Source organism: Anabrus simplex, chromosome 1 (genome assembly GCF_040414725.1).
Source record: "Anabrus simplex isolate iqAnaSimp1 chromosome 1, ASM4041472v1, whole genome shotgun sequence".
Taxonomy (NCBI): domain Eukaryota; kingdom Metazoa; phylum Arthropoda; class Insecta; order Orthoptera; family Tettigoniidae; genus Anabrus; species Anabrus simplex.
In genome coordinates, this window is record NC_090265.1 from 797,728,369 (window position 1) to 797,753,935 (window position 25,567).

Here is a 25,567-nt window from a genome sequence, read left to right on the forward strand (position 1 = left end):
GAGAATTTTATAAAAGTAATAGCCATCTACACACACAGTAAATTAGGTAGGTAATGGTAAGGTTTAATATTTTTAATTATGAATTGCTCTCCTCAGCAGAATGATTTTATTTTTCTTGAACCACGCAAACCAAAAAGTGACAGGAAAAATGTATAATTAACCTACCTCTAAGTTTTGCTTTTGTACTTCAGCCAATTGGCTCTGTAGTGACTCCAGCTGTTTCTTCTCTTCAAGATCTTTTTCTATGTCTATAAACAAAAAAACAAAAAACACATCAGTTTTATATGGTATAATACCTTTATTTTCTCCTGATCCATGCAGAATTCTCCCAGTTAGATCATTATCGCATGAGAAAATATTTTTTTTAAACACAAAAACAAACAAGGTATAAAGAACTAGTCCACGTCTTGCTGCACGTGTGCCTGCATGGGTGAACTCCCCATTCCCCCGTTGCAGATAACCAGCAAACTGGAGGCGGAGCCCTTCTTACAAGCCATCAATCTCCCAGCTAACAATCACCCTTGCCTCCCCCCACCCCTCCTCTCTACGGGATCCAGTAGCATAGGAGGCTATCATAAACATAGATATATATGTTAATGTATAATATATACTACAGTATATTACACCCAATGTATTGAAGCTGATAAACCTGTTAACATAATACAATAGGCCTGATACCTGACACCAGAACCCCTACAGTCACAGGTTTATGAAGGATTTTCTCTTGCGACAACTACCGAAGTACTGAACTTTGTTCCTTCCTTCCATTAACTGTGGCTAGGAGCCAGTTAGGGTTAGGTCAGATTTACATCTTTATGGTCTCAAGGCTCTTTAAACATCACCATTCACCCATACCACTGTCAAGGGTTGCCTGATCACCAGAAAAAATAAGTGAAAATCAATAATCATCATTATTTAGAAATGATCAGCAAATTATCCGCACTGTCATACAGTTTGAATCTGCCAAGATACTAACTTTGCAGATATCCGCATCCGTGCAGGGCTCTACCTATCACCTATACTTGAGAAAAACACTATGTAATATGTACTTAATCCATAAAAATATGGGGCAAATACAGTGTGTATACACTGAACAATGTTGAAGAGAAAGTTTCAGCACCAAGACATTGAATAAAATAATGTACATATGGTGCCTGTGATGTAATCAACAAAGTTTTATTTACTCACATCCAAAGTTCATCAAGATATGCTGGTTTGTATCACTGCACCCATTATTTGAACATGTCCCAGACATTTTGAACGGGTGACTAATAGAGCCAGGGTGGTAGTGGTGCATTGTTTTCATAGAAGAAGGCATGCACTGGTGATGTAGGATGTGGTCTGATGTTGTGCTACTGAAATATGATTTCAGGGGTGGCTTGAAGATATGAAATGATGCACTATCACAGGATGATATTGACATAATTGGCACTCGTGGTGGTTTGTTGCTAGGCTTGAGACCCGTGAGAAGAATGCTGGAAATTAAGGAATTGAAGAAATGGTGACAGATCAAAGTGACAGACAGCCAGCAGTTCCCTACTACCATTACTACTCAATTAACAAAAAGCATTTAGCTGTGCCTCATAGCTGGTCGACTGCTGTAGAAGTCGCGTGTCTTTCGGCTGTTTTCCGTTTCACTATGATAGACTGCTGGAGAAGTTCGGCCTTGGAGGCCTCTCGTCACTATCTTTGGAGTCTATAGTTAAGGCTATGATCACCAGATGACAGGAGTGACTAGTTCAAAGACGAAAGGAATGTGTCCGGTGTGCTACTCACTTCATGCCAAGTTGCTTCCCAGTGCTGACATGCTTGTGCTTCTTGACTTGGCTTTCAATTGCTTTGAAATTTTGAAAGTCCTGATGACGGAAGAAAGATATACTGCAGATGAAGCTCTAGCCCTCATAATTGGTAGTAACTTTGAAGAAGATGACGAGTTATTTGTTATCTGATTCTGCTGATGGAACAACTTCAATCACACGTTCTATTTCAGGCACATTTTCTACTCAAGTTACCCCTTCATCATCTAAAAGGTCAGCCTACTTGGACGATTTGACTGAAGATGAAGATAGTGAGGATGAAGATCAGATGCCTGAACCATCGAGTAGAAAACTAAATTGGAAAAAGGAGAACTTGAATCCGAAGAAACATAAGTTCGATGCAGCTAATTCCGGATTGAAAAGTTTAGTAGACAATGCCAGCAGAGTGAAAAGTTCTAAAAATATAATCATAAGAATTTCACCAAATGTGCATTTCCAATATAATAAAATACTTTTAAACTCTGCCTGTCGTCACGGGACGACTATGGAGGGAGAGCGGAGCGAGAAGAGTATTCTGTACAGTGGGCTCGGTGAGCCATTCGCCGCTCCAGAGGGTCCAGAGTGTCACGCCACCATACTCGCTATGCCGAAGTGAAAGGGTTAACAAAAAACCACTGCAATCATTTCATGTACTGCCCAATGTACACAACCTGTGAAGTTCTGCATGGTGTTTTCTGATATTAGTCCAATTGCACTTTGCACAGTGTTTGTCCCCATGTATTACCATATTTACTTGTCTATAAGACCTCGTACCAGCCCTGTGGTGTAGGGGTAGCGTGCCTGCCTCTCACCCAAAGACCCCGGGTTCGATTCCCAGCCAGGTCAGGGATTTTTACTTGGACGTGAGGGCTGGTTCGAGGTCCACTCAGCCTACATTATTAGAATTGAGGAGCTATCTGATGGTGAGATAGCAGCCCCAGTCTACAAAGCCAAGAATAACGGCTGACAGAATTCATCATGCTGACCACATGACACCTCGTAATCTGCAAGCCTTCGGACTGAGTAGTGGTCACTCGGTAGGCCAAGGCCCTTCAAAGGCTGTAGTGCCATAGGGGAAAAAATAAGACCTCGTAGCTGATAGGCCTAGTATCCCCCCTTAATGTTTGAGAGTCAAAGAACAAAATTCTTGGAAACTGACTGATTCCTCACTACCACTGTGCTAAATCCATCAATGTTGTCTGTCTAGAAGCATGCAGAGGGGCAATAATGGTAAAAACCATCCGTTCTGGCTACAGTATCGCTGGAGTCCACTGGAATGTGGTCTTAGCTTGCTCCACAAAACCCTTCCCACAACTGCCCACTTGTTTGGCTACTTGGCTAATACCATATCTTTCTTCTTGCATCTTACTCTTAGATGCATTCTGTGAAAACTCGAGGCGATGAGAACCAGTAATCTCAGAATGAGATTTATGGCCTCTTTTAAATTACGTGCTGTAGATTGTACATTGAAAAATGGTATAAGAGAGCAGCTCATGGATTTGACATACAGTCTAAAATGATACATTATTGGCATAATCAAAAGGACCAACTGAAGTTCATGAACAAGGACCGTAAATCTTTTCGTGGAATTTGGGAAGAAAGTACAAAGAATTCTATGAATGACTAGAGCAGATTGTTGAAACAAGAAACAGTGATCATACTGCAACACACGAAATGCTACATGTGAGAGGGAAGAAAAGAAAAAGGATTTCAGATTAGAATTTAAGGTGAGCCAAGGCTGCACAGTAAGGCTTGTGTGTTAAAACCATCTAAGTTTGAGAAGAGGAACTTTGCCATGTCAACGGCCTTCAACTGACTATACAGAAATAGTAACAGAATACCAATACAATTTGATAATTTCATGATAAGACTCATAGAAGAACATGAATTTATTCTGTCACAAATTGACAATGCTGATCGGACATCAGTTTACTTCAACGTCCCAACAAGAACAAACACAGCAGGTGCATCAAGCGTTTAGCAAAAATTTGAGAGCTCAGAAGCTACAATGTATAGGTATGTTAGTTCTGACTGCAGACTGCAGGAAACACCAGCCATACTGTATTTTCAAATGAAGTACAACTTTCCAAAAGGAATTTAGATCTGTGTACAGAAAAAAGGGTGAGTGGAGGTGTATCTGGTGAAAGACTGGCTAAGAACTGTATGAGAATGATGTCCATGAGCCCTACTTAATAAAAAATCAATGCTTGTACTGGACAGCTTTCAAGCCACTTAGATGACTGCGTAAAAATGTAAATGGCTCTAGCTAAAACCTATCCAGCAATTATCCCAGAAGGACTTGTATTATTTCTGAAGCCATAAGACATCCCCATAAATAAGCCTTATAAGGGCCATATGAGAAGGTTTTACACCAACTGGATGTTGGACAACATGCACGCCACAACAAAAGGTGGAAAAAATCAAACGGCCTTTGTTTCAATATATTTCAAATCAAAATCTCTTTATTTGCAAATGAGGTGTCTACCTCGGTGGCAAATGGTACACTAAAATACATTATTGTCAAGCACTAAATTTTAAATTAACAAGAGAAGAAGAAAATTTTCCTACAATACAATATTATACAAATTACACTAACAATTTTTTCTATTAAACACACAGCTCATCCTTAATAAATTTATATTCTTTACAAAATTCTACTTATAATATCTCCTATACTTACAAACATAGTGAACTCATATACAATATGTGGAATTACTTCAAATAATACTATGCAACTGGTATAAGATTAAAATTTACATTGCATTTATTTACTAATTTTTTTAAATATCCATTTTGGAACCTAAGTAGCATAACGACCTGCTGCGTCTTAACCATAGCCCCTTTTCAGAGTTCCTGAAGGGCTTTCACAGCTACCGTAGCGGTCCCAGGGCCCTCGAAGTCCCCACTATACTTCACCCCTACAGGCAGTCCCCTACTTTAGCTGTCCAAACTCCATGGACCAGGGGATGGAATTAATTTTTTCACACACATTTTTTATTTACAATAGCCTCCACTGGTCGAATGCCCTCTAACATTTCATTTATTCTGCCTGTTGCTGTTTATTCTCTTCTTGAATATCTGTACAGATTTTGGAAAAGGATCAAACACTACCCCTGGTAAACTGTTCCACTCCTTCATGCCCTTCCCAATGAATGAAAATTTACCCCAATCGCTTCTGCTAAAATTCCTTCTAATTTTATACTTGTGGTCAGTTCTTCCGATATAATTATTTTCCAACTGAAGCCTCTCACGGATTTCTCCCCATGCTTCTTCTCCTGTATAGGCTCTATATAATCCTATAAGTCTAGTTTTCTCCCTTCTCTTACTTAAAGTTTCCCACCCAAGTTCCTCTAACATTTCTGATACACTACTGTTTCTTCTGAAATCCCCTGTTGCAAATCTTGCTGCTTTCCTCTGCACACTATCTATTTCTTTTATTAGGTATTCTTGATGAGGATCCCAAACACTGTTTGCATATTCCAATAATGGACGAACCATACTTAAGTAACTTTTTTCTTTAATTTATTTGTTGCATCCTTTAAGTAGCCTCATAATGACATGTAACGATCTGTATGCTTTCCCAACAATGTCATCAATTTGTGACTGGATTGTGCGAGCTTGGGAATTGATCACTCCTCAGTCCTACCCTGTTCTTTGTACACTTCAAGACTTGACTCAAGCCACTGAAAAGGGAATTGCTGTTGCTGATTTCTGGGCAAACTTTGTGTGAAACATGTTTGTGACATAAGATGTAATTTGTTTTGTTTGTATATAATACCTTATTTATATTTTAAGTTTTTTCATCACTCTGACACAAAATAAATAAAAATAACTCCTGAAATTAAAAAGACCGGAATAGCATGTGCATTAAATGGCTCTAATAATAATAATCATAATAATAATAATGATGATGATGATAATGATGATGATATCCATATACTATCCATATTCTTGAACAAAAAAACTCAGACATTACTGCACTGTCATAAGACCAGAGGCTATGTATGTAGCGGAATGCCTTGCTATGAACCAGAAAGGTCCGATAGAAAAATTGGAAATTAAAGAGAGAAAAATCTTAAGGAAAATTCTTAGCCCAATGAAAAATGAAATATCGTATGGCTTTTAGTGCCGGGATATCCCAGGACGGGTTCGGCTCGCCAGGTGCAGGTCTTTCTATTTGACACCCGTAGGTGACCTGCGCGTCGTGATGAGGATGAAATGATGATGATGACAACACATATACCCAGCCCCTGTGCCATTGGAATTAACCAATTAAGGTTAAAATCCCCAACCCGGCCGGGAATCGAACCCGGGACCCTTGGAACCGAAGGTCGGTATGCTGACCTTTCAGCCAATGAGTCTTAGCCCAATTAATTACATAGATGAATATAGACGTCAGCTTAACTATGAGCTGTATACTCATGTCCAGAAGATCTCTGATGTCGTGCAGAGGAGAAGAATTGCATTTTATGGTCACTTGCTAAGATTGAAACCCACACGATTATCAAACCGGATCTTTACCTACTTTAAAGATAAGCAGACCCAGTCAACTTGGTTCAAGGAGGTGGAAAGGGACATACAGGAGATGGGGATAACTTATGATGATATACAAAAACACAACCCACTCAGGAGGAAACTAAAAGACCAACAGGGTTAAGGCCAAAGTTGAAGACGGGAAAGACGTGGACGGAGGAAAGAAAAGAGCAACACCGCCAACAAATGAAGGAGCACTGGGCAAAGATCAAAGCCCAGAGAAGACAGCTGAAATAATGTGGTCTTTAGCAGGCCGATGCAAACAAAGAATATACTTCTTTGTTCGGTACTGGCCAATTAAGAACCACATTAAACAACTACGTTAGCTTCTTCTCCACCACCCCCTTCATCCTTTCACTTCCTAGTCTTTTCTCACCTCATTCCAGATGTTGCTTCTATCCGTAGACTCCTGGGAACCCTTCCACATTTTGAAATGTCTGAATCTTAGTCTGTTCTGTATATCTGTCTCTCGAATATTGGCTTCTTTTATTTTTTTATGTATCTCTAGTATCCGGATGCATTTTGTCTTAGGGTTGGTGATGTGATTGGTTAATCTCTTGGTTAGCCTACTGTCATTCATTTTTACTAAGTGTCCCTAGAACATCAGTCTCTCTCTCTCAGTACAGTAAAACCTCGTTAAGACATTTCGGCAGAGGACAAGGAAAAAGAACGTGTTAAGCGAGAAAACACACTACTGAATACACAAATAAAAACTATCCAACAGGGATATGGAAACACTGGATACAATTTTTTTCCAACATGATGGCATTTTACATCGTTTATCTGTGGGTAAAATTAAAACTATTATCTACCATTTCTCAAGATGAGAGAAGAATATTTAAAGGTGTGAAAAACACAAGAGAACAGATATGAAAACCTTTCCTGCTGGGGATTATAGAATAAAAAAGTGCACTGAAAGGTGTGAAAAACACCAGACAACAAAAATATGAAGAAATTTGCGTGGGGGCCAGTAAAAACATCAATAAAGTATTATTGCAGATCACACTCTTTCTAAGAACAAATGTTAATAGAAGCCTTTTATTTTGGAGCAGTGGGTTATTGAACATTATTTCTGGTCACACACACAATGAACTGGACATTACCAACTACAATATTGTACCTGGTCTTGGTTACACTCGACCATGTACAATTGTGACTTTGGCCGCCATTTTCAAATCGACAAAACTTCAAATTGACCAACTCAAATGATCGAGTCGAAACTAGAAGGTGTGAGTTTCAACATTCGCGCTACCTCTGCACACTTAAAGGTGCAGGTGCGAGTCCACTAATTTTGTTCTCATCAGTAAGGAATTTCACGACTTTTTTCGAATCCACAAATAAGCTGTCACAAGACAAATATGCACCACACTAGCCAACTTCACACGATTATGTTCCTAATCCAGATGTAGGCTATCAGGCGACAAGTATTTGCTACCCTTCGCTGTACCACTCAACACTAAATCGATTTCTAATTTCTGAATGGAATGCGAAAAACAAGCACAAACAGGCTCAGTGGGTTATTCAGCAATGTTGCTGCCAACCAGCAAGCTAAACTGAACATTCCTGAGACTAATGGCTCGCTCCCTGAAGGTGCAACTTACCCTATAAAGTTCAGGAATTCAAGGCCTTTTCCCCTTATCATGCAACTGCAGCGACGGCTCTTTCTTACCCAAGCTGGATATCACGTTCCTTTCACAAGGGATGACAAATAACATTTTCAGGGCTACGATAAATGTGATCGTATTAAGCGGTAATAGCAAAAATTTGCGACGCGATGAGCGAGGTATTTTTGTATAGATTTAATAGATGAGAATCGGAACTACGAATTTACGATGTGCTAAGCAGGAAAACATGTTAATGAGGAACGCACTAACAAGGTTTCACTGTATTTCTATACAGCACTTCACCACTTCATCTTAATGTAATATCATCTTCCTTAATGTGCGGTTTCATGTCTAAATTGTTAGCGTGCTGGCCTTTGGTCACAGGCCGCCATTTGATTCCCAGCCAGGTAGGAAATTTTAATCTTAAATGGTTAATTCCCTTGGCTTGGGGACTGGGTGTTTGTGCTGTCCCCAACATCCCTGCAACTCACACACCACACACAACACTATCCTCCACCACAATAACACACGCAGTTACCTACACATGGCAGATGCCGCCTACCCGCATTGAAGGGTCTGCCTTGCAAGGGCTGCACCCGGCTAGAAATAGCCACACAAAATTAATTAAAATCTTTCTTAATGAGCACCTAAGATTTCTTTCTTTCTTTCTTTCTTTCTTTCATTCTTTGTTTATTTCATTGAAGGGGTCTGCCTTGCAAGGGCTGCACCCGGCTAGAAATAGCCACACAAAATTAATTAGTTAAAATCTTTCTTAATGTGCACCTAAGATTTTTCTTTCTTTCTTTCTTTCTTTCTTTCTTTCTTGTAACTTCAGGTTGATTTTTCCTATTCATTGTCGAGCATTCTGCTGTGTATAGACATTCTGGTTTGACCACTGTATGGTAGTGTCTGATTTTTGCACTGATGGATAGAGATTCTTGTTGTAAACATCTCTGGTCAGTTGGTATGTCAATTCCATTAATCATTTTTGGCTCTCATTTTGTTTACTTCTTTGTCAAGTTCATTTGGCTGTATGATCTTTCCCAGATACTTGCACTTGTCCACTCTTCTAATTTTCCCATAATGCATGTTGATATGGTTAGGTGTGCTTTTGCAGTATGTAATGAATGTTATCTTCTTCCCTCCCACTTTTCTTACATCCAAATATTCTTGTGAAGTATGAACATACACCAGTACTAAAACCAAGGATTTTTGTGTTACAGGTAGCAATTTTGTACTCAAGCTGCGCGCCCTCCTTGTTCTACTGACCAAGCCCGTTCACTGCATAATGGTAACATCTTTGGTCTTCACGGAACTTATCGCTGTACGGAATGTTAATGGTGAATCATGTTGATAAAAGATGCAAACTTTGTTTACTTAAATGACATATCACATATTACGTAGCATCAAAATAAAATAGCTTAATTTAAACTCCCTTTCTCATAACAATGGACTTCTATAAAGTTTGCGTCTGTATGACCCTTCCCCAATTTTGAAAGTTAAAAATGAGAAAAACAGGGGTCCTATAGGCAAGTAACTATGATATTTCTTTCCTGGGCTAATTATTCTCTCCTTTTAATATAAGTTTGTACTAGATGTATGCCTTAAAAATAAAAGGTTATTGTACTATAAGGCATGATCAGAAAGTTTCCATTTGAGGGCGTTGCTGCAATGGACATGCAACGTTGATGCGGATATATAAGCATGGACATACAGGCAAAGGGATTAGTGTGGCAGACGTGTCGTGCCGAGGTGCGTGCGTTAAATGCAGCCACGTGAAGTATGGTGACATCATTACCAAATGCATCCAAACAGGAACGTGCTGTTATTCTGTTCTTGGCTGCCGAAGGACAAATACCGGTGGACATCCATCGGAGAATGAAGACTGCGTATGGGGCAACATGTCTGTTGAAAACCACTGCTGTGGAATGGTGCAGCAAGTTCCGTGTGGGTCGCATTTCAACGCCGGTCGATCTGGGAGGCCAGCCTCATCCGTTATGGACAAGAACAACAACTCAAGTGAGAGACACTCAAGCACCCGCCCTATAGTCCTGATCTCTCCCCATGCGATTATCACGCCTTCGGTCCCCCCAAAAAGGCCTTGAAGCGTTGATGCTTCCTGTCGGACGAGAATGTACAGCAGGCGGTTAAGGATTTCTTCATACAGCAGGACCTGGGGTTTTATCACAAAGGGATCTTTAACCTGGTATGTCAGTGAGATGAGTGCCTCAATGCTCAAGGCGATTTTGCCTGATTGGCATCCCGATTCAGGACTGTACACCCGTCGAACGGAAACTTTTTGATCACCCCCTATATTATCTTAAATAGTATCTAACAAATAGTATGCAATGTTGTTATTACAAGCAGCTTACCTTCAGTCGAAATCTTGACTGACTCATACATTTTTGATATTTCAAGATATTTCTTTTGGAGTTCTTCATTTTGGAGGGTAAGACTGTTGTTCTGCCTTTGCATTACTTCACAACTCAATAAAACCTGAAAATAGCATTTCTCATGAGCAAAGCACCCATAATAACTGATATAAACAAATATCATTCCAGGTAATTAAAAACAGTGAAATATCACTACGTTATCTATAAAGACATATGTGGCAACAAGCAACTTAGACAAAATAATCATGAAGGTGACTGTAATGAGGAAGATTTTTAAAAGTCAAATATCAAGAATAATTTTTTTATCAGAGGAACAGTTACACAGAACTTCAAAATTAATTATCTTGTATGTACAGTCAGGTTTATCTTTAGTTCAAACAGAATTTATCAAATAATGTTGTGTACAGTGTATGCTTAGAAAATAAATGTTTGAGTTTTATGGCTTTAACGTCACCTTCAAGGTCCACCTATTCAATACAATGACGTTTTATTGTGATTCAATCACATGTCAAATGGTCAAATGGTACTAGTTTCGGCATCTATGTGCCATCATCAGCCTTAAGTACAAATTAGACAATATATATATTCCTAAAACATCTAAAACACATTTTAACACATTATAAAATACAACTGCTGTAGTGATACATGAGATAAGTTAAAATTATGATACAATTGATTGCTGTGATATAAAATTCTAGCTGTTCGTTACATAGTTCAGTCTGTGTACATCCAGGATCAATGAATTTGTGCTATTGTCTGCTATCTATGTGAGTGACATTTATTCCTTTGATATTAGGTGGTTCTGGAGAGGTTTACTTTGATCATGTAAGATTGTGATATAAATAAAGATGAATTCCCACTTCAATTTACACCTGAAGGAGAAAATAGCCAATTAGACGTTGGAAGCAATGTATGGAAGTACTAGAATCATTAGGATCATTGAATGATGATTGACTCACCTTGAGCAGCATGTTAAACGTGTTGTTACACAGATGGAGCCGGACGAAGTGTGTAGGCAGCGGTAAAGGAGGTGAGGGGAAGGAAGGAGACAGAGCATCTGCACGGGAATGGAACTAAGGCGGAGCGGAAGGATGGGTCCAGTTGCAATGTCTCTCTAGGTGGTGGCAGACAAGACCAGAATCCTGAGCTTCGAGGGAACTGTGAATGCGTTTTCAGTCTGAGCTGAATGGTCGTTGAAACACGCATGTATACAGTAGTGTGCTAAGAGAGCTATGACTAATACGAGACCTCAGTATTCTATTTGACAATTAGTGTTGATTTACTATTCATGGTGTGAACAGAATTGACTTGTGCTGTTCGGAGATTATTTCAGGAAAAATTCCCTTATGATCAAGCCCCAATCATATTGTGATTCATAAATTAGGTGACAAATTACAGGAAACAGGGAATGTTCCAACATAAAAAGCTAAACAATGTAGTAAACTCTCTGTTTCCTACAAGCTTGGTTCCACTTGCATGGTTATGTTAATATAAAAAACTACTGTACTGATAACAGAGTTCCGAAAAGCCTAATATACTGCATGCGAACTCCTTCAAGACCAAAAAGTAAGAGTAGTGCAGTTATTGGTGAAATAATTAACAGGATCAATTTTTATAAGGTTACAAGTAATAGCGAGAGAGATATGTGCAAATAACTGTGCAACTCTTCTTTACAAAATTAACTATTACGGAACATAGCCCTGTACTTTTCCAGTAGAACTCTTCAATGGGTCATACGTCAAATGCTTCAAAGTGAGTAACTGAAGTGTTTGACAACAGAATTATCAGAAATATCGTTTGGCCTGCCCACTTTACCATTTTAACCATCTGGAACTATTATCTCATGGGAGGGGGGGCATCAAAAGGTGAAGTGTACAGGACAAAACCACACACCATACAGAAACTGAAGACTATCATTCATCGAGAAATAAGTTCAATTTCTCTAAAAGAATTAATCCCTTCTCAAACAACTTTCCAAGCAGTCTCCTTCTGATGGGTTACAACAGTTCAAACCACTTTTCAAAGTATCCAATTATGCCTTTCTTTGACAGTCTTTTTAATATACTCAATAACATCCAGATAGAATTTATCAATCTATGCATTCAGAAGTCATTTGACACTTAGACGGAAGATTCCTCTTTCGTGCTTTCCTAGCTTCAGCATGTTACTTCTCACTATGGAAAGGTCGAAGCTAGTCATAGGAGTTACATCACTGGAGCAAAGATGGTAGAATCAGCTAGGCTGTCTTGACAAAGATTTATACTGTGGAATATGTTAAGAACGAGCCCTTGCTGGCGAGATGTAGTGTTTACAGTGCACTATGTCTTCTGGTATGGGCTAGAGCAATTTGTTACTTTCATTGACCTGTCTCAGTCTCATCCTTGGCTTTGACAATATGAAAGTGACCGAGGTATGAGCGATGCTAGTAATACCATTCCTTATGCAGCCAGTCCCTGTTATGATTGGTGTGAAAATATCGCCCATAGGGTCGATTGGTGCATGCATTTCAGTGGGCTTGGCAGACTGATATGCAATGGCAACTTCTGGCTCGGTGAGGAAAGCAACGGGAAACTACCTCACTCCTCATTTCCCTAGTATACCTCTTCAGTGACGCCTAGGCTGTCTATGATAGCCTTTGGTGGAACTGTGGAGGATCAGACCAGCCTTCGGGCTGAATACTCAACATACATACATGTTAAGAACAGCAGCAATGGCCTTATGCTATTCAGCAGGGGAATATGCTTGTGCTGTGTGGTATAAGTCAGCCCATGCAAAACAGGTTGATGTTGCCTTAAATGAGAGTTGAAGTATTATTTCAGGTTATTTGAGGCCAACTCCCACCAATAATGTGAACTATCTGGCTGGGATTGCTCCACCTGATATCGAAAGAGAAGTGGCTGCCAACAATGAATGGAGAAAATCGTCTACTATGACCTCACATTCACTCTATGGATATGAACCTGCTGAAAGGAGTTTAAAATCGAGAAAGACCTTCCTGACAACTGCTCAACTGTTACAAGGAACAGTTGCTAAGCACGAGTTGCCATGTAGAAGGAGAAAACTAGTAATTTGTCTGAATGGATGCAACTGAAGGAATCTCTTCCTCCTGGCCATACAGAGAACTGGACAATCTGGAAGCACCTGAACAAACTGTGAGCTGAAGTTGCAAGAATAAGGGACAACTTATATAAGTGACATTTTCTGACCAAGACAGTTCTATGTGATTGTGGCGAATTTCAAACAGCACAACATCTCTTATGCTTGTCTGCTGAACCCATCCAGGGGCCTATTCCACAAAAGTATGGTCTTGTACATTACAAGTTACTAGTGTGGGTTCTTGTAATGTATGGAGTTGTACATTTCTGTTCCACAAAAGATTGATAGTCTCTTGTATATTACCAGTGAATTGTTACAAGTTTTACAAGTGACGACATATCAATAAACATACTACGTCATAGCATGAATCAGCTGTTTATCTTCGTATTCCATTCGTTGAATTAGGTTATGCTTGCCTCATTTATCGTAATATCGTATTTTACTGTAAATTATGCAGCAAAGATTGAAAGAACTAATATTCCTGTGAATTTTTTAATGCTACGATGTTATTTTTCAGTTTATTTCTTTGATGATAGGAAATTACTCCGTTATTATCACCCATTCTGTTCTTCCGCGATCCTCGCGTATGTTTTACGAGAGTCTAACATACCTACCTTGGTCTGTCATTAGGAATCAGATGCCGCTAATAACGATATTCGGCCGCCAAACTCAATTGTTACGAAATTGCAAACTCTGCATGAATTGTTAAAATGATGTCAAGAGAAACAAAGTTATTCATTTTGAAGGAAATAGAAGGTAGGAAAGATATTCGTTTCGGTGGATTCAGCGAGAGTCTGAAAACACAAGACAAAATAAATGGTTGGATGGAAATATTTGACTTGGGAAAAGCTCATGGAGCTTTTGAGGGGAAAAGTTGGACGTATGTAAGAGATATTCTGCTCATTAATGATTCCAGGAAGGTCCTTCTTGGAATATGTTTTTTTCAGTATTTTCAGGCCAACAAACAATTTGAGGAAATTTTATATCATTTATTGCAGCTACCACAGACCGAAGATTTTGCCATCCCAAGCATATCTGCAGTACCATGGTACTGACCACCATATCCTAGCCAATGTAATGTTGTTCGTAAATGTTGTTTAGCAGAGAGAGATTTATTTCTGTTCGTAGGATATTTTAAGCTATGGCCAATATCTATCAAAAGTTCTTCCACTATATTGTACTTAACCTAAAACGTTCATTGTATTCAAATACAGTGTTAAACTGGAAGTTTATTCTTTCCCTGTACAGACGATAGTTTTCATTTTCATCACCATCACTATCACTACTGCTAGACCACATATTTATCAAAATGTATCCAAAATAAGCGTATTTAAATAGCACTAGTACATTTATATATTATTGTCCTTTCACTGGTAGAGAATTCTTCTCAATTCGCTAGTAAGTTACAAGTACTAGTACTTTTGTGGAACACGCCTACAAAAATTCACTAGTAATTTGTAAGTATGGAGTAGTAAAGTACAACTGTAGAAAATTCTTTTGTGGAACAGAAACTCTGGTATTTGTACAAGTTACTAGAGAATTTACTTGTAATGTACAAGACCATACTTTTGTGGAACAGGCCCCAGATGTGCAATGAGGATTTGACTCAAGCTAACTCAAGTGCTCTCGAAGTGGCTAAGTTTTGGGCGGGAACTGTTTGAAGTCACTTGATGAACACATATTTGTGTACTTGTGTCTATTTCATGCTTCTTTTTTTTTTTTTTTTTTTTTTTTTTAATGTTTTCATGTTTCATATAAATAAACCATGGAATACTCACAGATAACAAATTAAAAACTTAATGTATTTGCAAACTTTTTTAAATTAATAATGGCAGGTGTTGAGATTCTTGATAAAAGTGAAATTCATGAGTATCTGCATTATTGAACTCGTATGGTAAATATGTATTATATATAAATTATCGAAAATTACATTTCTATAAATATTGTTATGTACACCATTTTGATAGAACTAATACTTTTAGTGAAATTTAAAAGTTGAAAATATGTAATAAACTGAATATCTCCATTATTTTACCTCCCATGGTAAAAATGCATGAAATATAAAAGATCAGAAATTATATTTTACAAGACTTTTATCATGTTCAGGTGAGTGATAGATAATTTCGTTAGTCTATAACAGAAAGGTTTGGAAATTGAAGGAAAGCAGTTCCAACATCTCCTTGCATGACATGCACTAGCATACAGTATTATATCTTTTTAAATATAATATAATTAGCTAGTGGCTTTATTATTAAGATGTAGTCTGGTAAAGCTCAGGCATGAGTACAGGCTCCACAGGCCCCACAGCGCACACAGGAAAACAATTCCAGATGTTTTACAGTTGTATAGTGAATGTGCATTGTTTTTTTTTCTGATTGAAATACATATGAACTTTCTATATAAATAGCTATGCTTGTAGTTAGCCATTTTACTTACAAAATCTTATTTCAGTTAGCTTGTACAATTCCTCAGGTACAAAGTTTTTAAGTTTAAAGTATGTTTAACACCCCCACCCTTAATATTCATTGTGCACCACTTTTATTTATTTTTTATTTTATTTTTTTAATAGTCAACTGATGGTACCAGGGCTACTTTCCAAGCAGTCTCCTTCTGATGTGTTACAATAGTTCAAAACACTTTTCAAAGCATCCACTAATGTTATAGTTTGTTATGTAGCTTAGTATGCATAACTGAACTGTGTAAATGATATTTCTGATACGATAATAATAACTGTTTAAGTTCATTGTGTGATAGTGGTTTTCACCTGTCAGAAGAGATCAAAGGGAAAGTGTGTTGATTACGGCAAACAACACGAGTGTGTCACAACTTCATTGCCTAATTTCTTGTGCTGCATATGCTCGATAAGCAGGGACACTGTTCTGATGCAGAATTCATCCAATGCAATCAAAGTGTGGTCTGTTTTCAGGAATTTAATGGTTATTTGGGGACATCTCTGTAGTGTTCTTCAGTTATTGTACATTGTTCATGAACTACAAGGTCATGAAAAACACTAATTTTGCTGAAAAATAACAATGGCCACAACTTCACCTGTCATATTGAACAGTAAAAAAGATGTATTCTTACCTCAGAGTACCCAAGAAATGAATATGCATGAAACAACGATTATCAAAGCTGGAAATAAGGATGATGAAACATGAGACAGCACTTACTTGATTCTTTTCCGTTTGTAATTGCGCCAGCTGGCTGTGCAGAGACTCCAGCTGTACCTTCTGATTAAGAACCCCTTGTTCTTGTGATGTGTTAGGTGCTCCATTTGGAACTGAAAAAGAATACCAAATTTACATTAGTGGATAAAAACCATGACTTTCATTTCACATCATAACATCTGAATGAGCAACAGCAAATCCATTACTACATTTTTCATATTATTTTCCTTTCAGAGTATATTAAAAACTTATCATAAATCGTTAATTTCCAAAATATCGACAACTAACACAGATCAAATGTTTTGGTAATTCAAAATACAAAATTATATTCATACTACTCCCAAAAAACATTCAAAATAATGAATATTGCCATACTTTTTCTTCATGTTGGAGCTTCCACAGTCACCTAAATAGAACTCCTCAACCAGGTCAGCCATATCAAAGCTTTATGTACAGTATGTTATGTACAAGTTGTCAACATTTTTATTACATGATCAAGATGATAAAGTAATTTGTCTCTCTAGGCAGTGAAATATGAATTATGTTTTTGACCTCTGCCTCAGGAGAAAGCCAGACAACCATAAACAACAAAGACAAAAAGGAAAAAAAAGGTGGTATAAGACAACAAAAGACAAACATGACAGGAGCAAAGGAACTCAAAGGCTTTTCCTCATATCCTACACTTTTCACATCAAGAAGGAAGCTCTTTTTAGAATAACCTCTTTTTTTTTTTTTTTTTTTTTTTTTTTTTTGCTAGGGGCTTTACGTCTCACCGACACAGATAGGTCTTATGGCGACGATGGGATAGGAAAGGCCTAGGAGTTGGAAGGAAGCGGCCGTGGCCTTAATTAAGGTACAGCATTTGCCTGGTGTGAAAATGGGAAACCACGGAAAACCATCTTCAGGGCTGCCGATAGTGGGATTCGAACCTATTATCTCCCGGATGCAAGCTCACAGCCGCGTGCCTCTATGCGCACGGCAATAACCTCCTTAATGACTATAGATGCCTATCCCATGACAATCTTGAGAAGCTCAAACAAGCCTGTCACATGCCAAAAAAGATTTAGAAGAACTGCAGTTGTTGAGGAGGATACCCAACTATGGAAAAAGCAGTGTAAAGGAGTAAGTTTTGCCATTTATCGTCTTTTTGTATATTCATGTTTGTCTTTATTTCTCATTTTGGTTCCTTCATCTGTCCATACTAGACTCCTACTGTGTGTATCCTTTGTGTGTCTTGTATCCTCTCCCTCCCAGGTTCTTTCTTTGTATATCTATACATGTACACTAGTGTCCAAAAGTTAAGCATAAGTTACGAGTATGCAGGGCAACAGAAATAGACCGCAAATCGCACGACATATGCACCTACCAACCTTACGTGTTCGCTCTGTATAGAAAAAGAGTGTTCCCTGCTTTGACTGGAGGCGTAACCACAAGGTAGTAAACGCAGCCAGTGCCTGCGCCCCATATGCCCTCAGTTGTGTTTGCCCTGTTGTAGTGTGCGGAATGTAGCCTCGTGGTGAACGTGACAACATAATGGCACAACGACGCCATTTGGACCCCGTTTTGCAGGGTAGAATACTCGGCCGCCTGGGAGCAGGCCAGACACAGACCGAAGTCGCCATAGCCTTGAATGCACCACAATGTGTCATTTCCAGGCTTTGGAGACGATTTCGAGACACAGGAGATTTTAGTCATAGGCCAGTACCAGGTCGACTAAGGGTAACCACCCTACAGCAGGACAGATATCTGGCCTTAACCGCCCGACGAAATCGGAGTGCACCTGCAAGACAATTGTTGGCAGAGCTTGCAGCCGTCTCAGGGGTTGCTGTTTCCCGACAAACTGTGTACCGGAGGCTCAGAACAGCAGGGCTGTTTGCCCAACGTCCAGCAACGTGCGTCCCGCTCACTCCAGCACAGAGGCAGGCCCGTTTACTGTGGAGCTGTCAACATCGAAACTGGACCATGAATGAATGGAGGCATATGCTCTTCACAAATGAATCCTACTTCAGTTTACAGAACGATTCCCGTCGCACATTAATCTGGAGAGAACCGGGTAGTGATACAACCACAGGAACATCGTGGAATGGGTCAAGGTGTGGAGCGGCATCATGTTGAATGGCCGTAGGGACCTGCACATCTTCATGGGTGGTCTGAGGAACAATGTTAACGCTCGGAGATACAGGGATGAGGCACTGAGACCACATGTTCGACTCTTCAGAGGTGCGGTAGGTCCAGACTTCCTCTAAATGGACCCGACCGGACCGCACTGCGCTGCTCTGGTGGATGAATTTCTGGCTGGGGAAGGCATTCATCACATGGACTGGCCAGCGAGGTCTGTGGATCTGAATCCTATAGGACATGCCTGAGATTAGGGAGACGAATTGCATCCCGTCAGCCTCCACCAAAGACCCTCCAAGACCTTCGCATTGCCTTTTCGGAGGAATGGGATCGACTGCCACAAGAACTCTTGGACCATCTGATAGAGAGCATGCCACGTCGCTGTGAAACATGTGTGGCCATTAGGGGTAACCATACATCCTATTAACAGTATATTTTGCTGTGGAAGACCCTCCCAAGTTTTGTTAGTAGTTGTCAAAATTGTACCTTAGCTATCAGAACCTTTCTGACACTGTTTTTTTTGGATAAGTTGTGAGACATATGGTGTATGATTCAGCTTCCATTTGTTCAGCAATCCGTCTGACATTCTTATCAGGCGGTATGGCCTCGTTTAGTGATTATGCTTAACTTTTGGACACTAGTGTATTTGTACCCTTTCCCTTGCGTTCTGAAAATAGTCAAAAAGTCTAAGAATTTATGGTTGTAAAGGACAAAAATATTTTTAAATGTGAGTGTAAAACATAAATTGCACTGTAAATTTGTTGCTGCTTGGCAACACATACATACCAGTTAGTCATACTATGATGCTTGAAAGAGGAGTCAAACTTAATAACATAAAATACATTCCAATACAGTAACTTGTTCATACATTACCCAATCAGTTCACTGATGAAAAATTCTGACTTATTCCACTAATAACTTCACTAGCCTCTTAGAATCCATTTAATCTCTGTGCTTTACTCTATAGCAGTATATTCCAATGCATTGCATAACAGCACTGATGTGATACGATTCCAAAATTTAATAAATTTTTACCGGGCGAGTTGGCTGTGCGGTTAGGGGCATGCAGCTATGAGCTTGCATTCGGGAGATAATGGGTTCGAACCTCGCTGTCAGCAGCCCTGAAGATGATATTCTATGGTTTCCCATTTTCACACCAGGCGAATGCTAGGGCTGTACCTTAATTAAGGCCACAGCCGCTTCCTTCCCAGTCCCACCCCGTTTCCTATCCCATCGTCGCCATAAGACCTATCTATGTCGGTGCGACATAAAGCAAATAACATAATCAATTTTTTTCAAAGCACCCCTTCAGCCTTTCTTTGACAGTCTTGTTAGCATACAGAATAGCATCGTTAAGTTCATTACATTTACAATTAAATTTTGCAAAAAAACAGTAACACTCAAACTGCTTCAACTTACGCAGCAATGCAGCATTGAAATGTAGTTCTTTCCTTCAAACTGTAAGAAACATGCATGTACCCAGTGTTAAATCCAAGGGAGGTACAGGGAAGAGGGAGGACCCCTCCCCCAGTAATCACTAACTCATCCCTTCCCCCCCACTGACTCCAAATGTTTGAATTCCTGACAAAATATCTAATCTAACTTTTACAACTTTTACAATAATGGCTTTACATCCCACTAACTATTTTTACGTGCCAGTAAATCTACCGACACGAGGGTGACATATCTGAGCATGTTCAAATACCACCAGACTGAGCCAGGATCGAACCTGCCAAGTTGGGGTCAGAAGGCCAGCACCTCAACCATTTCAGTCAATCAGCCTGGCTTGGATTTTTACATTTTCCACAAGATTTAGTTACAAAATAGCCAGTGTAGGAACTCTATTTAGTATGTTTCAATGGTAAGGGGAAATGTTAAAATATTAGTATTGTTTTATTAGAATTACAATTTGTGTCTATGACATTTGCATTCTCCTCCATTCCACTGAGCTCAAGATGCCCTCCTCCTCCTCCCCTCCTCCCCAGAGGAAAGTGGCTGGATTCAACAATGAATATAATACCCATCAAATGAAAACCAAAAATCACTTACACAATAAAAAACCTGACTCAAAATTGTAACTTCAGGAATACATTAATCTTTCCTCTTGAGTAATCCATCCCTGAAACTGTAGGTCTTCTCCAATATCCTGGAAGGGCAATTCCTTCCTGATTTAAAAACTAGGAAATATAAGCATCAAAATCCACATACTGTTGTGCCTCATCTCGTTCTATAGTCTTTCCAGTAGCGGTGTATGCTAGGATCAAGACATGAGCTACCACTTAGGCTTAGCTTACCACTTTTCGATGGTTAATTTAGTGAACATCAAGCCTTAAGCATTTTGTGCTGCAGCCAATAGCCAATGGAGAATCCTGCTGTGTTGTCAAGGCTGTGTCACAAGCTACTGCCCCGGCCTCTGCCACTGCCAATACTCAACACCTGATCAGTGGAGATGGTAGCCTAAGGTTTAGCAAATTAAAGTCCTTAACAAATTAAAGTCCAGCTTTGTGGCTAAATGGATAGAATGCTTGTCTTTGGTAGAATGGCCCCGGTTCAATTCTCAGAATCAACCCCCTTGTACTGTTAATACCCCTGGCATGTGGACTGGGTGTTTATGATGTCTTTGCCATTCATTTTATCCTCATTAGGTCACCACAAAGCCTATATAGATGCCATGTATTGTTGATGTTGTTGTTGTTGCTGTTGTTATTATCATGAAATAAAACTTTTGACTTTTACAGCGGTTGTGCCTATCGTTCACTGATTTATTAGCTTCCTCTGGAGATCAGCGGTGGTGTCCGACCCATGATCACTGGTTTATTTCCAATCAAGATAATACTAAACCTGAAAGAGGATGGTTGCCCAGTTTTACTTCCTCTTAGAACAATAATCACCACCACCACTAAACATGAAATACTGCATTTCATTTTAGCACATCTACCTATCAAACTAAATCTATATTACTCCTATAACAGGAGCCCTGCACTATCTTCCTACAAGTATGTAGAAGTAAACAGGAGTAAAATACCAGCACTCTTAATTGTTCGTTAGCAGTGACGATCTTATGGAGTGAAGCCTAACACACCTATCACCCCACTCCCTGCGCCTATCAGACATACAGGAGTAAGCCATGTGAGGTGGGTCAAGGGGAGAGGGACTCACAGCCTGGGCTGCAAGATCATCTCAGATACCTTGCTCTCAGAAATATGTGTAAAGTTTTTTCTCATTGCTTTCAAGTTTTGTAAATGGAACAATGTGTCAGATGCTTACATTATAATGTGCTTTAGATTTCCATCGTTCTCATTTGAGGTTTGGGATTCACTGATAGCCTTGGTAGCCCTCAGCATACGCCACTGCTTTACAGTGGCAGTTTCTGGATGTGTGAAACATATCGGAGAGGAAAAAATTCATAATTATCAGCACTATGACAGTTTGGAGTGTTTACATATATGTTCAGCTGTACCTGTACTATGTGGCTCTGTGGTAACAGACCAGGAGCAAGTTTATTCATATCACCTGTTAAGTGTAACAGTACATTGGTGGAAGAAGAAATTGACTCTGATAAAATGAAGACAATGAAAAGAGAGATAAGAATATGAAAAGGAACACACAGGATTAAAAAAATGACAGGTCAGTGTGTAAAAAGAAGGAACAATAAAAAAAGAAAACAAGGATAAACATGAAAACACAAAGGGATAAGGACAATCTCCATACAATGACACCTTCAAATAGATGAGAACTCTGCTCGTCAATTCAAGTTCTTCTCCGCACCAAACAAGCTTGTTTGTGGTTCCAAGAATTATCAGGAAGATGGGCATCAACACTCATTGAGGGGACACTCTTGATGCAGGAAGAATGCCAGATAAATACAAGAAAAGGAAAGAGACAAAAGACAAAGGTGGTGAAAAACTAGAAATACAGAAGGAGAACCAGATGGTAGTAATTATTGGAAAGGAACCAGCAAGTGCCAAATCAAGTTGTATAGAGAGAGGGAGGATCATGCAAATATAGGCACATGAAATAGGACTATAGGATGAACACAACCTATTCTTCTATATAGTCATATGACTTAATTTGTCATCTGTTTGTTCATCTCCACTAATTATATCACCACAATTGAAAGTCAATCAAAAGACTGAACTCAGGGAGGACCCACTGTTAGGTATCACCATAACCTGATGACATTATGTACTTTGTAACATGTCATTAGTAATGCACACTGAAGATGAGGAAATTAAATAAGTGTGCACAAAGCCACCATAAGGTTCCAATGGTGCTCATGAAGTTAGCAGTATTACATATTTTGTCAATCTTCAATACTAACCATTCGCTGGCCCTCTCCTGCTGATGATATCATCACTGTCAAATGTGTGCTCCACGTCTCTGTGCCAGGATTCATGTTCAGAAGAATGGATTTTCTATGAACAAATGAAACAAAGGTAGAGTTAGATTAAATATGCAGTAAATTTCTTAGTATTAAAACATTCATGGCATTTATACATGCACAGATAAAATATCAAATTACAGATAAGAATTGTGGTGGTGCAAAGCAAGATGATGCTATGCTAATCTATTTAAATCTATTCTTCTAAGAACTATATGAAATTTTACAAGAGAAGAGTAATAGGTAGGTACTACTGTTAGTTACTGGAACAATTACTCTACCAATGTGGGGGCGGGGTTGGGGTGAGGGGAGCTAAAATCTGTAACAATGATCCTTTGATGTCATTACAATCAAGCATTCAGTTTAAATCTGTGGATCAGTGGTATAATATTGGCCTTCAGATACCAATATCCAGGGTTCAAACCTGGCAATGGAGAACATATTTTTGAAGAGGCAATAAAAAGCCATTCAGCATTCCATGTCGCACAAGATTAGCAAATAAAATATCTCTGGTGACACATTTGGCATTTACCGGAAAATGTTTTATTACAACTCAACCATGGATCGCCCAATAGACTTCAGGTTTCTCTTCCATTTGATGGAATAAAATGGAACATACGAGTAGAAACTGACATGCAGGCAATCTAAATAGTGTCAAATAAAAATGTTTACAACACAATAACTGAGGCTATATCATTTAACTTACTCCATGGCTCTGCAGCCCTTCAGCTGCCTTGGCCTCCTTGATCACTTCCACCCATTCCACTCTGTCCCACAATGTCCTCCACCAACCTCAGACTCCCACCTGACGTAGATCTTCCTCCACATCATCCAGCCATCTCTTCCTTGGTCTACCTCTCTGTTTCTCTGTCCTTCAGGTTTACCGACATATATCTTCTTCACAGGATTGCAATACTCCATGTGTTCCACATGACCCAGCCATCAGAGTCACTTCTCTCAATTTCTGTCGCTAGATCTGGTTCTTCATACAGTTCCCAAAGCTCGGCATCTGTTCAAATTTTCCATTCCCCATAATCATTCGCTACATGAAAATCTTGTGCAATATTTCTCTCTCCCACATTCCTAACATGTTCTCATCTGTTGTAGTTAGGGTCCAAGTTTCTTTCCCATATGCAATCATAAACCACAAACCAAACCCCATGGACAACAGCCCCAAAGGGCCATGGCCTACCAAGAGGCCACTGATCAGCCCGAAGGCTTGCAGATTACAAGGTGCCATGCGGTCAGCACGATGAATCCTCTCGTCCATTATTCACAGCTTCCTTGACGAGAACCACCATCTCACCTCACCAGCTCCTCAATTGTAATCAAGTAGGCCGAACGGACCTTGAATCAGCCCTCAGATCCACGTAGAAAGCCATGACTTGACTGGGAATCAAACCCATCTCTAGACTGCGAGGTAGGGGTAGTATGTCTCCCTCTTACCCAGAGGCCCCGAGCTCTATTCCCTGCCAGGTTAGGGATTTTTACCTGGATCTGAGGGCTTGTCTGAGGTTCACTCAGCCTACTTGATTACATAAGCAGCTATCTGAAGGTGAGATGGTGGCTCTGGTCAAGAAAGCCAAGAATATAACATCTTCGAAAACCGTAGAAGAAATAGTGGGACGTTAAGCCAATAATAATAATAATAATAATAATAATAATAATAATAATAATAATAATATGGCCTCAGCTACCGTGTGTGGGTATTACGATTTGGCACCCTTTAGGCTGCCTGCGCATCCATTTCGAAGTTCCGTTTCACTCTACCAGATGGCAGAATAGACCGGATCTCTCTTCAGCGAGCTAAGGTGGAGTTTGAATTAATTTTGTCGGGTGAACAATAAATGTGCCACCAGAAATCTTTTACATGTCGGCAATGAACGATATGAACTGCCGAAAGGACTTTTTACCACCCTTCAAAACTCCGACTACCTCTACCAGATTTGAACCTACGATCTTGGGATCCGAAAGCTGACACTCTACCACTGATTGACAGAGGATCCTATAACACCAGTGAAACGTAAATTCAAGTGTAGATGATATAACAATATCAAAATGTTTATCAGACTATTATCTGAGCCACTCACTATACTACACTACAGCAGATGTCAGTGAGTGGAAAGATAAAAGAACAAAAATGCACTGGGTCGTATTTATCTCATGCAGTTGTTTACAAACATTATTGCTGGAATAATTCTGTAAACAATTTCAAATTTATAGAAACTTAAATAATAAAGACTGAAACCTCGGAAATAAATTACAAGTAACAGATATGAGAACAAGTTCTTAAATTCCACTATTTCAAACGGTGTTTAAGATTTTTTTATCTTCAAATGTTTTTTTTTCTCCTTTTACGTCATCTTGCCACGTTTTTGTGGGCTCGATGGCGCGATCAGGGCTTTAAGGCAAGACACTATGCGCAGTCACCGAGATTCGAACGCGTGACACTTAGATTGGGAATCGAGTGACTAGAATG

General features: G+C 39.4%; 1 protein-coding gene across 3 annotated transcripts in view; it reads right to left on the bottom strand.

The window, feature by feature from the left end:
* LOC136857544 (thyroid receptor-interacting protein 11) overlaps positions 1-25,567 on the bottom strand; it is a 533,154-nt gene that overhangs the window by 205,032 nt on the left and 302,555 nt on the right. For all 3 annotated transcript variants that reach the window (XM_067136282.2, XM_067136281.2, XM_067136283.2), the window contains 4 exons: positions 23,029-23,122; positions 16,593-16,702; positions 10,306-10,429; positions 166-248 (listed from right to left, as the gene is read on the bottom strand). In XM_067136282.2, the coding sequence (XP_066992383.2) occupies positions 166-248; positions 10,306-10,429; positions 16,593-16,702; positions 23,029-23,122 (411 nt within the window). The remainder of the gene's footprint in view (positions 1-165; positions 249-10,305; positions 10,430-16,592; positions 16,703-23,028; positions 23,123-25,567) is intronic.